The following is a 17,661-nucleotide window of genomic DNA, read 5'->3' as shown; positions in this document are numbered from 1 at the left end:
ACTTTCATTTCCTGAAGGGAAATCTCATCTGCAGCACGGTGAGGAAGGTGGGAGTCAGCAGCTCTGAACACAGTCCTAATTTTGTTTTGCCTTTACTTCCAAGGGTCCATATTATCTTCAAGCCCTGTCCTCCCCTCTCTTCTCCGACAGTTCAGGTGTCCCCAGGTCCCCCAACCCATGGCACAGGTGTACATGCCCACATGCCTTGGCTGCAGCTCAGAAGCTTCCCCAGGCCAGCTCAGCCCCAGAGCTGCCCTGGGGCAACATGAACACAGCCCTGTCTGTCCCTCCGGATAATGTCCATAGGCTTGTCACCAACAGGCAAAAGGACCACAAACCCAGACAAAGCAGAGGCCTCAGCATCTGCAGAAACTAATGGCATTTACCCGAGAACATGCCTTATTCAGTACAGCAGCAAATGTTTTTACTTTATTAGACCACATTCCTGCAGCACAGTGCCATGTTCAGTTGCCTGCAAGAGGCAGGTGACAGCCTTCTTCAAAGGGGAAAAAGCACCGATTTTATCTGTGGAAATAAGCTGCAGCTAGGAAACAAGTGCAGTTAAAACAAAAATCAACACCCCAGGTCCTTAATGATCCCCTTCAGAAGGACAAAAAAAAGGGGCACGTGGCTTTCTCCAAGCACAACAGTACCTGGGATTCAAAAAGAAGCAATGCTCACAAGCCACCTCTGGAAGGACAAGGGACACCCACAGGCCTTTGTGGGCATGTCCACCTATGTGCCACAACCACTGGTGATAATCCATTTGGAAAACCTGCACTCATTCTTTTCCCTTGCTAAATAGGAATTTTGCACTCAAGTCCGTCCAAAGCTGCTGCAGCAAAGAGCAGAACCAGGAAACAGCCTTGGACACTGCAAACTTGTAAGTTGACATGCACCACTACACAAAATCCCAGAGCAGTTAGAATTCAAAGGGATCTCTTGAGATCATCTTGTCCAAGTCCCCTGATAAAGCAGGTTCACCTTGAGCAGGTCTCACAGGCAGGTTTTGAGTATCTCCAGAGGAGACTCTACTCAATACACTTCAACTTTGATTTTCAGCCATACCTGTGGCAGACATTCAATGACACAACCAAGCCACTCAGCACCCTGCACACGCACACCCCACATCTCAATGAAGTGATAAAAATCCAGCAAAGGGATCACGTTTGCTTCTCAGGAGGTGTCTTGAATACTCAGGTCCCAGGCCAGAAGTGAGAGCCCCTGAACTCCTTAAGCACAGCAAGCTGGGTCCAGTGGGATGACAGTCTGCCTTGCACTACTGCTGAGGTGACAAGGTCCTCCGCCAGATACTTTTCCTGGAAAGTAAAGGCACATTGCCAGCCAGGACCACACAATGACACTACAGACTCACAACTCTCCACAAACACAAATTGGGGTCCATGTCTCAGCTGTCCACCCTGAGCTAAAAGTGCATGTAGTAGAAGGTGTCCCTGCCCATGGCAGAGGGGTTGGAACTAGATAATCTAAGATTCATTCCAACCCATTCTATTCTATGATTGTTTAATTTAGACATCAGCAGCTTTCCCAGCTGCTTTTCCTATGCGGCAGAATGGAAGCACCCCTTGGTGCCTCATCAGTGACATTCAAGAGGAACAGGAGCCCCACACTTCAGGCTGGAGACCCCTCTGCTTATTACAAACCAGAGGAGTGCTTTAATACAGTACACCTAGCTCCACACATCCTCACTCATCCCCCAAACTCCCTGGCACTGACCCACTGGAGATGCAGACTTTCCAGAATGACCTCGTCTGCCAGCTCCCTGCAGCCAGAGGGTTCCCCTTCCCAGGTGCAGGAGCAGCACCTGGCACACACAGTAGGCTCAGGGAGGGGAGGTGCCAAGGACAAGGTCTCACTGCAAGCAGCTCCTTTGAGATAAATGCATCAAGAAGTGTCCAACCTCCATCTATCAGCGGACTTCTGGTGACACTTCCTTCAAGGTGAGGGGTGCAAGCCTTGCTCACCTCCTCAACATGATGTAGCCCTTCTCTCTCCTCCCTCCTGTAGTTTTGATGACAAGAAGGATCCCTTGAAAATACACATCTCAAACAGGCACAGCACTTTGTATGCAGCCCTGGAGGACATGAAATTACTGATTTTCAGACAAGCAGGTCTGCTCTGCTGATATGCCTCAAGAAGTGCTGCGTCTCCCCAGTGCTTGGGCACAGTCTGAAGGAAAAGAGATTAGTCAGGGGTGCCAAGTCCAAACCTGCTGCCCAGGCCTGCAGGCCAGCAGCAAGCCAGGCTCATGGATGGCAGCTAGCCCACGGGAAGTTGGGGGGCTCAGCACTGCCTTGCTACTCTGGTACCTGAGGATGTCAGGGCTAACCTGTCCTAACACCGGCAGAGGACACAGTACACACTGATGAGAAGTCTTAGAAATAAGAGCTGCAGGCAGCTCCCACAGACACAGTACCAGGGCCCTGCTCAGGCCTGCCAGACGCAAGGCAGCAACAAAGGGCACCAGGCAATGGTGCAACTGAGAGCTTTCAGAAGCCTGTCTTCCAAGTAAAGGGTCCTGCTCTGTCTTTGCTCCACACACCAATGCCTGTGCCAGTGTCAGCAGCTGTCCTTGTGTGTGTGTATACACCATTCAGGGGTGGTGGGGACACCCCACTGCCTCACATAAACTGCAGAGTAGCTCTCTGGGGGAAGGGGTGCTACTACAGCCCTGGCTGCCCAAGAGCTGCTCTGCTGTCCACCACCTGCTGCCATTGTGGGAGCAGCCCTTGGCTCAAACACAGAGCAGTGTCTTGTGCCTGACAACAAACCCTGTAGCCTTGAGGAAAAGAAGTAGCCAGTAGCCGTTCCCTACCATACAGTATGCGCGTGCTCTCTTGCTTGTTGGGTGTCAACAAGACATGAGCTGTGTCATTTCTCTGTCAGAGTCAGGCATCACATCAGGTCTTTGTAGAGCTGAGACATCAGTACTGCTGCTCTGGCAGGAACTCCCAGAGTCCTGACTTGAGGTCAGAGGCACAGGAACAGCCTGTGTACCACATCCTACAGCTTGGAGAGCCTCACACCAGCTCACTGCCCAGAGCATGTCAGGCCAAATGGGATCAGAGTGCTGGGTGTACAGGACCAGCCTCAACAAGTAAATGAGAATCATTCCCAAAGGAGCCAGGAAGGGTGCCTGCATCTGCCTGAAGTCAGCTGAGGGAAATAAGGACTGGCCATTGCTTACCAAGAGCTTTGCTGTGCTCCCCTGCTACTCCTGCCCAATCACTAAGAGAGCTATGGAGCAGTAGACTACAGATCAGAACTGATAGGATCTGGCAGGCCTTCCCAGGCAACCTTGAGCAGAAGGCCCCAGTCCCTGGCAGCACCTCCCCGTCAGAGGAACCTCCTCAATAGCTTTGCAGCTGGCAAGGCAGACAGCAAGCCCAAGGACAACCAAGCAGGGCCCATGTATCAGCCACCCTCTGCACCTGATGCATTCACATTGAAGGTGAGCAGCAGTAAAAGACTGACAGGTCTGGCTGGGACAGACCAAGAGCAGAACCTGCACTGTTCTTCTGCTTGGCTTGACCAACAGTGTTCTCTGTGACCAAACAGCAAAGAGACACATCTGCAGTCCTCTGGTGCTGTTTGAGCCTTGCTACCTTATCAATCCCTGTTCCTAAGCAGGACTGCACAGGCACGTCTCAGCCGGCAGAGCTGCCGGAGCTTGAAACTTGAGTGTCTGCTGCAATCCAGAGGGACTCAGGGAACTACATTCCTGAGGGCTGCATGGAGAAGAGGCTCTGCAGAAACATCTCGCTGCCAGCGGATTTAGAAAGGTGTTCCCATCACTCGGGGAGCTCCAGGCAGGGGAGACACGCACTGACAACACAACTGCCTGCAAAACACTGTAGAGGCAGGGCTAGGGGAGGGGTGAAAGAGAACCACGGCGCAAGAGTGACACTTCTCTCCCTGGCTCCACCCCGACAGCTCTCTGCAAGTTGAATTAGGGAGGGCTGTGTGGTCCAGCAAAGCCTCCTCCAGTGGGCAAAACAGCAATCCACCTGGCTGCTCCTCCACAGCCACACTCCATCACCCTAGAGCATCTCTGTAGGATACTCTTTGAAGGAGGTACCCAGTCCCCGTCAGCAGCTACCTGTCTGCAAGCTGTCACGCAAGCAGCCTGGCAGGCAGAGCACGGCTCTCTCCCCACAGCCTGCTGCAGCAGGATTTGTTTATGTGTCTGCAGCTGCTCTGTGCCTTCGCCATGGGAATCCAGGCTGAAGCTCCATCCGTGCCGAGCAAGAAGCGGCCTTGCCGCGCAGCCCGGCAGGCACAGTGCTGCGGGGGGCACGAGCCCCTGGAAACGGGCCTGCTGGAGCGGCGAGCCGCATTCCCAGCCCTCCGCAGTGCCTCCCCCACATCCTGCCTCCAGCTCTCCGCTGGGGGTAGAGAATGCCAATCTCGGGTTGTAATTTTTCCAAGTTAAAAATAACCCAGTAGTTTAGCAAGAGAGGAGCAGCAGCAGTGATGCAGGGGGCTGGGGAGTCTGCAAGCTCACTGCGAGGCAGCACAGCATATATTCTCCTTCCCAAACAGAGGCTGTGGAGAAGCAGCTTCCCAGCTCTGCTCACACAACTACAGAAAACAAGACTCCCTCAGCATCCCATCAGGACAGTCTTCACTGAGCAGCCAAGTGGTCTTCATTTCTCAGCTGCCATTAACACTCCCTCACTGCTCCCTGACACCAGTGGGAAGAGGGCACAGGCCCCACACTCCTGAGCAGGAGAGCAGGATGAAGGAAGCAAGAGGAAAAAGGAGAATACACAGAGGTCCAAATAACCCAGAGTAAGGGAGAAAACAGGCATCAGGCAGGTGCACATGTCCAGGACAGGCAGAGCATCACACCAACAGCAAGCCCCAAGGAACACTGCCATGCTGCAAGCAATTTTCTGTTCTCACAATATCTTTAAAGAAAGAAGGCGGGGGGGGAATGAACTGTGTTCTCTGTGGGGCCAGGGGAGCCAAGAGATCTGCTGATAAGGATACCAAATGTACATGGCAAACCTGAAGCACCTTCCCACAGCCAACTCCACCACCCCACAAGAGAACAGGCAACAAGACTTTGACAGGCAGGCAATAAATCACCACAACCTCCTTGCCATTTGCTCCCTTGGAAAAGCGATATGGTGATGCTGCACAGCATTCCCCTCCAAAAAGCCAACACTCTGCTCCCAAGCTCTCAGCCGTACAGCGACAGCCACGTCAGAGACCCTGGGGAGACACTTGGGCTTGTGCCATTGCCTGTGCACAGAGGATGCTCTGTTGGCACCCAACAAGCAAGAGAGTACACGCAGGCTGGATACAGCCCCCGGTAATGCAGCTTCAGTCAGCTGCACTTCATGACTCTCATGACAAGCTCACGTGGCAGAACCAGCAATAGCTCCTTTTTGGAGGGTTTTCAAATGCAGCTCCTAACCCAAGACCATAACCATAATGACCTTCAGCAGCTGAACAGAGCCAGAGGGCTGAGAGCCAAGGGCTCACGCAGAATCCAGTGAGCACAGCAGTGAGCAGGGACCAACAGCACAAGGGAAGAGAAAGCAGAGAATGGCTAAAACCCCTTCAGTTTGTTCAGTGGAGGCACATCATGAACACAAAGCTGTGCCTGGCCACTCAACATGCACACAAAGAGATGCACTCCAGCTTGCTGCTAAAGAGAGGGAAACCAGACCTGAGCTCATCATAGAATGTATTTCCCTCATCACCTTCATAAACAGCCCAAAATGAGGGGACACACTACTCCCAAGTGGCACCAGGAGTTGCAAGGTGGTTGTCTGCAGTGGGGATGCACCCAGTGTCAGCTGTACCCCCTTTCCCATCATGGGGATGCATCCAGCAGCAGCTGTGTGCCCTTTCCTACATCATCACCTGCTACCCTGATATGCAGGAGCTACCAGGAGCCGGATGGGTTTCTCAAACCTACTATGTCTATTGCCTTCTGATCTGCTGGCCAAGAGTCTGACTCCAAACAGTTACTCATAAGCCCCAGGCAGTGGATTTTAATCCTCAACATCAGCAAGGCAAAAACCAGAGGAAAAATAAATCAAATCTCTACAATTCAGTACCTACGCAGTCAAGAGAGAAAGGAGACAAGCCAAGCTTGCCCAGGCTCATAGCTGGCACCCAGCAGTCTGGGCTCCCACAGGGACGGGCATTTGACCACCCTCAGTGCCAAGAGGCATGATTCCATGGGTAAGGGCGCATTAGTGTGCAAGAACATGTGCAGCACTCCTGCACATGCCGGGGTCCCCAGTGGCTCCCTACAGAGGGGTGTCCCACAAGCACAATTCACATGCCCTGTCAAGAGTATCACTAGCTCAAGCTCCTGCAACATCAGCAAAGCCCATCGCAAATCTCTGATGTGGCACTTTCCAGACCTCTGCTACCCATTAAACACAAACACACTCCAGTGTGGCATCCAATCCAGGCCACCACACAGCCCAAATTAACTGCCCTGTCTGCCAAATTTTAACAAGCCATTTCTCCATCACCAGTGGCAGATTTTCCTTCTATTTTATTCACCAGCCCCAGCATGCTGACCAGCAAGCCAACAAGGAAGGACATGAATGGAGTGTCCAGGGAACAGTTACAGTGGCCATAAAGCCTTCCCACCTCTCCCATCACACTCCCAGCACCTAAATTCCTACTTTAAAATAAGAAAAATGCAATATCTGTATCTACTTGCTACAGGAGAGTCCCAAGCTGCTGAAGCCATTAAAGCCTATGGCCAAGTGTCACTCCCACAGCGTCTTGCAGAGCTCCCCCACCCCTCTGGCACCCTGCTGCAGGCCAGAGGCAGCCAGCTCACAGCCCCTCTCCTGGCCTGTGGGAGCCAGAAGCTCACTGCTCATGACAGCACAATGCAGCTGGCAACCAACAAGATGCCTGGTGGGCAACTCCTCTTAGCCTGGGATAGTCCACCCAATCTGCTCCTCCACAAGGCAGGGAGCCTTGCATGCCAAGGCAGGTGTGCTTCAGCTGCCAAGGAGGCTGTGGAAAGCCTCAGGTCAGAGTGAGAACACAACCCTAGCTATGTTTTAGATGGAAATGGGCAAGGAAGCTCTGAGGACACAGTCTCAGTGCTAGAAGCAGGCTCTCTTCCCTGAAGTGCCTGGCTGTTACCCCTGGGCAGAGAAAGAATTGTGGGCTTAGCTCCTGCTGGCTTCCTGGACCAGCAGTCATGAGGAGCCAGACTTCCCAGTAGTGTAAGAAAAAACCCTCTGATGAATTACTGGGCTCAAGGGAGCACAGGGGTTACTGTCAGCTGCTTCAGAGGTTTCTTGCATCAGGGCAAAACATCCAGCTGCTCTCCAGCTACCAGGAGGGATATAGTGGTTTCAGCAAAAACCAGCACCCTGTGCACTCTGCACATTTTCTTGCTGCCTTTTATGTCTCACACACAAGAGCTCAGAGCTTCGCTTAGCTGTCCAAGTCCATCCTCAAGGTCACTGTCCCTAGAAAGAAGCCACCAGGCACACAATTTAACCTTTATTAGTAAGAAAGGTCGACAAAAGCCAGCTCAACCAGTAGGCCTTGACAACTGGCCAATTCAAAGAACTTTTTACAAGGTTACTGTTTGAGAGCTATACCCCAAACTACACCAAACTCATACTATCCCAAGGCAGATGGCCAAAAAATGAGATGGCACTCCTGAAAGCACAGATCTTCTCCTCTTGCTGTTGTTAATATTCTGCACAGCAAACTCAAGCTGCCAGAAAACAGCTTTGCCATACTGCAAACAGCTCCTCAGAGGCAATTATAACCCTTTGCGCCTCCAGTTTCTAATGGTAAAATAGAGACAAAAAAAATCAACACTGACATCAGGGCTACTGAGAAGGTGAACAAATGCAATGCACCTCAAGACTTGGCTGTAGACACATATGAAGGACACATCTGACACCCTGAGCAGATTTCCTGCTGGGAAGGCACGGCAACACTGGCCACAACTCCATATACTGATGGAGACCCTACTGTGGAGTCCAGTCATGCTGAAAATCATTCCTTCAGGAATTTCGGTCAGTCTGCTCCAGCTGAAGCTCCCTGCCACACGCCTCCACAGTCGATCACTCTTACCCCTGCCAGTCATTCACCTGATGTCCCCACATTCCTGTTTGCTCCTGTTATCTGTTGACTAAGGTATTCCCCATTGTTCTCCTGCTATAACCACAGTAAAGAAAAAGGGTGAAAGAAAAAGTTGGTGCCCTCCTGCCAGCCTCCTGCTTCATCTAATGAGTAGCCCATGGGAATGTGCCCGAGGAAACACATCCAAGGAGCTGAATGAAACATGGCCAAGTCACCAGCAGCTGGGCCACAGGAACAGAGTTAGCATTTTAAACATTTCCAGGGCCTCACAACAGGATGGACACCACTGCTTTGCCAAATGCCTCGTCCATGCACGGGTGGCAGAGTGGCAAGAGGGGTACGGTGCCTGAAGGGAGCTCAGGGCCAGCCTTGCTTTGCCTACCATGGCCACATCTCAGACCATAGCTTGTGAGCATGGGCATTGAAGGCTGATCCTGAGGTACATCTTAGTGCGTGATAAGTGAGCAGTTCTTCTTTGGGCCAGGAAGCACTGCATCCTGGTCGTAAGGATCTCAAAAAACAGGTAATAAAGGAAGCTCAGCTTGGTCTGTACTCTCACACACAATGAAGGCTGGGGGGGCATAGAAGGGTCTGTGCTCTCACACACAGTAAAGGCTGGGGGGGCACAGAAGGAATCTCCACAAGCAGAAGGACATTTTGCTACACTGCTCACTCTCCAAGCACAGGACAGCTCCAACACCACCTTACAGAGGCCACTTGATTGATGCTGCCCTGTTGGAGAAGGGCTCCTGCACCCATACAGGCTTTACCTGCCCTGCCAGCGCTGCAAAACCAGGCCACCCACTCCAGGGCAGGGCAGAAAGGCTGGCTGGCAGACCCCTGCCTGCAGCAGGGCCAGGTACTGGGGGAGCCAAGCTGTTCCTCAACACCCAGGAAGGTAACATTCCAAATAACCACAGTCTGAGAGTTTACTGTGGGGAGGTCCCACAGCTCATGGCAACTGCTCTGCCTGTACATCCTAACAAAATCTAGCAAACCTCGCTCCAGAATAGCAACAGACAAAATCTGCTGTTCTCCAGGCCTGAGAAGTTACTTTGAGAGAACAGTCTCCAGAGTTCCGATGCCACCTGTAATGAGACGTTCTTCTCAATCATGTTTCCTTGCATTTGTCTTTTACACTATCCCAAGAAAGACTAAAGTATGGGAGGCTGAGAACAGTGCCAAAGAGAAATTCATCAACTCCTCATGTGCAGACGCTTGAGGTTCAATGATGCCAGCTCCTCAGCTATAGGCAGTGCTTTAATACACTTGGGTAGCCCTTTGAAATGGTGAGCACACAAAGGCCTGCACAGACACACTGCAAGTAAAATGCTGCTGAAAGCGCATAAGGAGAGGTAGCCCCTTCTTGCCTCAGCTCATAAACCCCTTTAGTCAGAGACCAGCTCAGGGAACAGTTACAAGAGCATCAGCCTTGCCAAACTGGAGAGCCACAGCTGCACAGGCAGGGAAGGCACAGGCAGGAGAGGTTCCCGCCAGAGGATGCCAAGCCACTGTCACTAATGCTGGCTGCAGAGCCCCATCTTTGCAGAGTCCCTTTTTCCAAACAGAACTGGAACCCCAGAGCACACCAAACCTCTTCCAACAGCACACAGGCAGAGCTGCAGATCTCTCCTGGACTCAGGCTGCATTCATTCAGGGCACAGATACAGAAGATGCCCTGGACACTCCTGGCCAACCAGCACCATCACCATGGGGTCAGCCAGCCAGTGGGCAAGCACATGGTATCAGTTGCATCAAGCTACCAAGAAACTCTTGTCCCTGTTTGCCTGGCAGGTCTGTAGACATCAGTCTCCTCTGACATGTAGCAACATGGAAGCCAGGTAAGCAAGCTCTGGACAGAGCAGGAGAGCATGGTTCCCACAGACCCATGTCCTAGCCCACTCTTACTGCACGTACCTGTCAGAAGTCCAAACCAACATGATTTCCACATGTCCTCTTCCCTCTGTACTTGGATAAGCCACTCATATTCTGAACCCTTCCTTCAGCAGGCATCTCTGAAGGAACAATCATGCAACAAGGACCAGAAATCCACTTCTGCTCTGTGTCTGTCTCCCTCATCCAACTAAGGGTGACAGGAAGAGCAGGAAATAGAGCTGGATCCAGGAAAAGGTTTAAGAACACTGTCCTCAGCCCTAATGCCATGCTCCACTCAGCAGAGCAGCCAATGGAGAGCCTGTCCAGAAACCAGAGAGCAGTATCTGCTGATAACCACATTTCCACACACAGTATCCCCTGTCAGATGTGGGCACAGCTGTACCTATTCAAACACAGAGGTCCTGCAAGCTGCAGAGTCACACCTCAATACATGGCCCTTGCAGAAGGCACTCTCCTTGAAATTACAACTACAAAAGCTTCAAAGAGCCTGTGCCTACAGGGACACACTCCTTCCTTTGCCTTTGGGATTTAGGACCCTGGTCCTCACACTCAAAGCACAATGTGGGACTGGCCTAACTCCAAACCAGTGACTTTATTCTCTGACAGAAACTCTCAGCCTCCAGAGCAAGGAGGTGGAGCAGTCACTGTGACTGGCCCACAAATCTGCAACCACAAACCTCAGCACCTTCACAGAAAGCACAAGCCTTGCTTCAGCCAGCCTCCCCGCAACATCACTGCGCAGCGAACAGCACAGTCTCTGCTGTCTGCGGTGGAGGAGAGAAACCTGCTTTTATGTATGCACCAAAGTGCATGCCGGGAAAGGCTCAGATACTCTGGTGAGGGGCACCCTGCAGGGACTGAGAAAGATCACTGAGAAACAGGGCTTTGCTTGCCCTAAAGCAACAAGCAGAGAGGCATACAAATAGGAGCAAAGGGCTGTGCATTCGTACACCCCACTGCGCTCCTTCCGAAGCTAAGCAAGCACAGGGTACAGCAAGGATGCACCAGGCACTTAAAGAAGTCATCAAAAATGGCTCTTTTCAGATCCTCAATTAACAGACATTGAACACTTAAACTTCATTTTATCTAAAGTATATTCTAAGTTCAACCAAAGCAGATGAAAGATTGAGAGTTAAAAGTACTCTGTGCACAAGACCTAGAGAACTCAAGGCAGTGGCTCACACAAAAATAGCAGCTTTCACAGCACATCTATAGCAAAGCACTAATGTTTATTCTTGTACCTAGGACTAACTTTAATTCTGCCTCGATGCACATATATAACAAGGGATTAATGTTTCTTAAAGAACCAATACTTAACCTACCTATATGTCAAAGAAGTGGAAGTCCCCCGTAAGTTTGTAGCACCCTTGTTCCTGCATGTAGCTAATTGCTAATGTTGGAATTCACCTTCCAAGGCAGCCATACAGTGTAAAGAAGTTGAAGTGCAAAATGAAACTATGTCCACAAAACATATCTATTTTCAGTGCAATAGAGAGGGAGCACAACTCCCAGCAGCGGTTGCTAACGGGGAGGGCCTGGTAGCTAAAGTCCCTCAATTAGCTAAAGTCCTGCTTCTGCCTTCAAAGAAATGCAAATGAGATACCTCCTGGGGGAAGAGGTGGGGAACTTACATCCCAGGGGGTATTAACACTAAGGGCACTAAGTTCTTTCTCCACACCAGTCTGCTGCCAGCCACAGGGACACAGGGGCACAGCCCCCCCCAGCCTTGCCCACCAGGCCTTCGCACAGGCTTTTTGCTGGGGTCACCCACACATGCCCATGCCCTTCCCACCTATTTTCCTGCGCCAGAGCTCCCAGGCTGTACATCAGATAGTGAATGAAACAACCTTGCCCATCTACTGCTTACCTGTCCCTCCCTTGCAGTAACAGGCACATTAGCAGGACATGCAGCGAGCTCATGGGCCTAGAGTAACACCAGCCTGACCCCTGATATTGTCTCCTACTCTGATGTGAAGCAGGGCTTCGCAGTTCCCAAACTTTTATAGAAAGATTTAGGAAATACTCTGAAACGTGACACTGACAAGCATAACTTTTTCCTGCTTTCAGCACAGTCACCCCAAAAGGAAGGAATGAATTACCTGCACTTCAATACAGACTTCCCATCACAACTGTGCCAAATAGCAGAGAGAACCAGACAAGTGTCAGAAAGTTTCACCAGAAGAGAGCTAAACTTAATCTCACCAGGAAAAACACAAACCAAAAAATTCCCAACCACCACGGTAAAACAAACCACCCCAAAATAACCAGCATAAAGTTTGGGAAAAGGCAAGCCTGCAGAAGGCATGCTGTACCTCAGAGGACAGACATTCATAATAACATGAAGCAGCATCCCTCAAGGGGAAACCAGGGCTGGAAAATATGATGGGCACCCCACGGCCAAGCCAGTACCTCACCATCACAGTAACACCCGCACTCTTTGAACCATACCCAACGCGCCTCTGCAAGCACATTTCCAGTGCCCACACAGAAAACTAAGAGGGACTGGGACTTGGTTCCCACGCTTCTATTTTCTTTTCTGGACTGAAAAAGAGTGTTTTGCTCCTGTTAGAGCAAGATTTATACTCACTACAGGCTGCGAATGCCTTGGAGACAACAGGCTGCGGTATGGAAGCAGCATGCACCCCTTCACCTCAAGGCATATTTCCTCCACAGAGAGAAGGTCCTCACACAAAGGATGGGTCAAAAGCTCCCCTGACCCCCACCTGGTGCTAACACAACCCAGCATCTCTCTAAGGACTGAGCCCACGGGCAGCACAGAGCAGGAGCTCTACACTCAGGCACAAACTGTCCCAGCTTTTAGCTGACTTCCAAAAGAGCCAACTGCACTCAGGCATTCCCTAGAGCACAGTCATAACCTTTCCCCAGACAGCTGCCAGAGACCGGCCTCAAATATTAAAGCCCAGCTACAGTGTCCCAGGTATACCCTAATTCTTAGGCTGACTGGACACGTCCAACATAACAATGCTAAAAATTATTAGCTACATATTGGCGGATTGCTAGGCTGCATCCCAGATTTTCCCATATAAGGGAAAGTTGAATGCATTGTCCTATCACACAGAAAACATATTGCACCAGCCTGAGATACTAGGAACAAACTCAGATTTGTCTCATGTCACAAGCTGACACCCAGAGAACCATGTTTGTCCCCTTTTGCTGCCAGGTTGGTCAGCTTTCCCCAGCTCTATTATTCCACCAGGGACTGGTGCTGGATGATCACTGGAGCCTGGGACAGGCATTGCCCAGTGTGGCACTCACAGCACTGGTGCTGTGCAGGGCCCAGCACTTCCTTAGAGGATTTTGGTCCCGCTACCACTATGCATGGCAACACAGGCACTGACACCTCTGCCACAGTCAAGGGTAATTCTGTTTTCATAGGTTTTTAGGGTGCTAAGAACACAAACCCTGCATGCTGTCACTAACACTCTGCCCGCAGCAAACACTGCTGCTTCACTGCATACAGACCCTTCACCCTGACCATCTTCTCTCCCCTTGACAGCGCTTGTTGGCCTCCAACAACCACTCTGCCTCTGTTTTCACAGACCAGGGCAGGACCACCAACACCAGAGGCTGACTCCATTGTCCCAAGCAGGAAATTGGGGATGAGTGAGGAGAAATGCATTCACTGCTACTTGCAGGAGCAATGAAACAAGCCCTCTCAAGTACTCCAAGGCCCAGTGAGACATCCAACCACTGAGCTTGACAATGTCTCTTTAAGACAATCTTAGAGCAGCCTCCCTGTGCATGCCTGCTTTCCAGACCCAACACAGAAGTCTGCATTCCTGCACCAAAGGCTCACTCTCAGCACAAGGCCCATCAGCTCTTCCCCCTTACTGAGAGCAAGCTTCTCCTGCGCACTGATGAGGACGATATCGGCTCTTATCTGCGCAAAGCCCAGACAGGCCTGGACACCACAGCAAAACACAAAGGCCTGCTCTGGCAGCCTCTCAAAAAACAAGTCTCAAAAAGTTGCCCAGCTCACAAAAACAAGTTCACGTGCTTGTACAAAGCTCTCTTGAAATAACACAAACCACTACAGTGAAACTCTTTATGTTATCCACCTGTAGAAGTTTATGTGTTTGGAGAAACTCTTGATAAAATATTAAAAATCACTCAAGGAAGATTAAATCTTAAAAATTATTGAGACTACACTTTTGGGGGGTACAGGGAAGCAGAGATTTACTTCCTGCTGAAGAAATACAGTAAAAAGCAGTCAGGAAAACAAGACACTCCTCTGAGAGCCTCCTCCACCAAGCCATTAGAAATCAACAGACCCCAAGAAGACCCACAGCACTGACCCCTGGGTCTAACATTGGAACACCTAGGGCCAGCTGCTCGAAGACAAGCAGCATGGTCCCCTAAGGCCACCATGCAGGACAATGGAGAAAAGGTAAACTCAAGCCATTAAAAAGGCATATACTAGCAAACTAGACAGCAGCACTCAGAACACAGTAACGAGGCCCCTGACAGCATCTTCCATGAGAGCTGTGAATTATTCACAGCAGCAGCATGGATAAACACTGCAAGAGCTGCCTTAGTGTCAGATTCACACAGGGTACCCATATTGGCGTGCAGCAAGGGGCTACAACTGCCTCCTCAGGGACAAGGCAGCCCATATTTCTGCTGGGAAGAATGAGACAACAGGCAGGAATAAACAGCCTTGGCTGTAGGGTGGGCTTCAAACTTCATCGAAGGGCAAATGAACCACGATCAGTCAAAGTCCTCTCCTTGACTTCAGCTTTTGTTTGAAGAATAAAAACATGTACTTTCAGTTCTGCTGCACAAGGCACACATGTACATTTTCACAGGATCCAGCTCTCCTAGTTAATGTGTTTTTCAGCTTGAAGCACCTGAGGGGCAACATTCAATGAGCTTCACCCCACTGCTGTCACGCTGCCTATCTGTGCGGTGAAGGCAGTGCAGCAGTATGTCCAGCACTCCTGAAGGACCTGCAAGAACAGGCAGCTGTACCAATTCAGAGACATGGGCTGAATTAGAGTTCCCAAAGACAGACAACGTTACACTTTGTAGTGGAAGACGAATCAATTTTCAGGAAAGGAACCCGGGGGCAGCCCTAAACCAAAACCAACCCAGCTCAAGGCCAAAAGCCTTGCAAGAGAAACAACTTATTTACTCCAGGAAGAATTTACTCCCAGAGCAAAATATGATGTTATTGCACCATACTTCAACAGTTTGACCAAAACTACAATTTCTCTGCAAAGGAGCACAGCAGAGCTCCTGCATGAACAAGGTAAACAAAGGGCGAGGAGAGGCAAGACAGCACCTCTTCCCATACCATCACCTGAACAGGGCCCAAAAGCAACAGCAACACTTCACGGCAGAGAAAACACTCCCTGAGAGCTCAGTGTTTCCTCTCCTCCGGCAACACCCTAATCCAATTGACTCTACAGCAGTTAAAAAGATACTCTGCAAATGAAGGGGTCAGGGACAAACATCTAGCAACATAACAGCATCTCTCTGCCCCCCAGGAGCCCCTGCCAGGGAGGCCAGTTCAAGCTGGAGGCTTCTGCCCAGTCCCATCGGACACTGCACAGGCACAGTCAACCATCTCCATCTGTCTCTCCTCATTCTCCAACCCCAACAGCATTTGCTGCATTTCCTGAGCAGGACGTAAACAAGAAAAAAGACTGGGCTTTTGGTTAAAAGCATCCCAACTCCCTGAAGAAACAAAACAAGCATTTTTCACAGCAAAATTACCAAAAAAACTCTACCACATCAAAGGCCAGCAGCAGACCAGGCAGAACCAACTCTGTGTATGCTGAGGCAGCCTGCCTGGGCCCCGCGGTCCCCGACTTCGCTGCGAGTTCAGTGTAGTTGTCAGCAGGAAAATTGATAACCAGAGGGGGACCCGCTCTCAGGCGGGTGCACCCTTGCAGCAGCAACCCGAGCTGACGATTTCGCTTCCTCCTCCCGTATTTTTTGCGTGCGTGTCTCTCACAACCTTCATCCTACAAACCTCATTGATCAAGGCTAATATCCACCTCCATCGCCAGTGAACGCCACTGGCGAGCACACGGGAGCCCCACGGCGCTGCCACAGACACGCAGCGGGCGCGACGACTGCGGCGAGACGCGGCTCCGCCGTGCCTGCGATGCCTCTGTTGTGACATGGCTGCGGTGTCACAACGGATCCGCGTCTGCTCCGCGCGCAGCGGGACGGAACCGCGGTGAGAGGGACGAGCCCGCGGCCCGGCGCGGCGGGAGCGGCCCTTCCACCGCATCCCCCTCCGCGCCGCGGCTCGGCGGGGCCGGGCAGCCCGCGCCCCGGGGGCCTCCAGCAAGCCAAGGAACCCGCTTCCCCCCGACCGCCAAGTTTAAAGACTTAAATATTGATATTCTTGAGCACCGCAGCCGAGATGCCAGGGGGTAACTGCGCCCCGCGGGCGGGCTCCGGCACCCCGCACCCGGGGGGGGGGGCTCGCTCCCCCCTCCCCGGCCGGGAGGAGCCTCCACGCAGCGCCGTGGGGAGCCCGCCCCGCCTCCGCCCCCGGCCCCGCACGCCCCGGGACCCGCCGCCGCTGCTGGGGGCGCCCGGCCCCGCGCTGCCGGCCCGGAGCTGGCGAGGCCCGGTCGGGGGCGGACGGCAGGGCCGGTGAGAGGGGCCGCGGCCCCCCCGCGCTGCCGCGGTCCGGGGGGCGGGGGAGGGCGGCGCGGAGGGACCCGGGGGCGCCGCCGCCCCTCCCCGCGGCCGGAGCCATGACAGGGCCGGCGGCCGCCCTGGCCCCCGCCCGCCCGCGCCGCGGCCCGCGCCGCCGCCGCCGCCTTCATTCATAGCACCGCCCCGGCGCGGCCCCGCTGCCGCCCCGGCCCCGCCGGGCGGGCGAACCCAAAGTTCGGGGCAGAACTTACCCAAAATGGCTCCGCAGCCGCCCCAACACAAACAGCTTTTATTTGGTGAAGTTTAGCCCAGCACCCTGCAAGGACACCCTAACCTCGCCCGGGCCCGCCCCCGCGGTGCGCCCATTGGCTGCCCAGAGCCGCGCGCCGCCGCCCATTGGCGGGCCGGCCCGTCAGCCGCGCGGCGCTCGCGCCAAGCTTGGCTGCAGCGCGCCCGCCGCTCGCTCCATTGTGCTCCTGTTTGCACCGATGAGAGCGCGGCGCTGATTGGCCGCGCCGCCGCCCCCGCGCGCCACCGCCCCGCCCGCGCGCTCCACGTCCGCGCTCGCCGCGCGTTGCCCGGATGTGAACCGGGCCCGAGCCCCGCCCCGTGACCCGCCCGCCGGGGCCCGCCCGCACCGCGCCGCGACCTGCCCGCAGCGCCCCGGGACCTGCCTGCACCGCACCGCACCGCTCGGCCCTGCTGAGGGGCTGTGTCTGCCCCGTTCCCGCGCCGCGCTCCCCGCAGGCGCTGCCGCCCAGCCCCGCCGAGCTCCTCGAGGTGCGAAGGCGCCCGCGGACGGCCCCGCGTGGAAGCGAAGCGCGGGAGCGGCCTCGGAGGCCACAGGCCCGGGAGGAGGGAATGCCCCTAGAGGGATGCTCCAGGGAATGCCGCTGCCCAGAGGGGTGCTCCAGGAGACGGGCTGGGAGCAGGCTCAGGGCACGGGCTGGGTGACCCACCTCTGCAGGGAGAAAGCTGGCGTGGAGCAACCGGCAAGGTTTGGGTCCGGCAGGGTTCGGG

General features: G+C 53.2%; 1 protein-coding gene across 15 annotated transcripts in view; it reads right to left on the bottom strand.

The window, feature by feature from the left end:
- Positions 1–17,015, bottom strand: part of CHD6 (chromodomain helicase DNA binding protein 6) — a 92,578-nt gene extending 75,563 nt beyond the window's left edge. For 12 of the 15 annotated variants that reach the window (XM_032127355.1, XM_032127361.1, XM_032127359.1 and 9 more), the window contains exon 1: positions 16,001–16,279. In XM_032127355.1, coding sequence (XP_031983246.1) covers positions 16,001–16,264 — 264 coding nt within the window. In that variant the 5' untranslated portion in view covers positions 16,265–16,279. Of the gene's footprint in view, positions 1–16,000; positions 16,280–16,892 lie in introns of those variants that run through there. The other 3 variants (XM_032127366.1, XM_032127364.1, XM_032127365.1) reach the window with 1 other exon arrangement.
- Positions 17,016–17,661: the final 646 nt, after the last annotated feature.

Source organism: Corvus moneduloides, chromosome 17, assembly GCF_009650955.1.
Source record: "Corvus moneduloides isolate bCorMon1 chromosome 17, bCorMon1.pri, whole genome shotgun sequence".
Lineage (NCBI taxonomy): Eukaryota > Metazoa > Chordata > Aves > Passeriformes > Corvidae > Corvus > Corvus moneduloides.
This window is presented reverse-complemented; position numbering and strand designations above follow the sequence as displayed.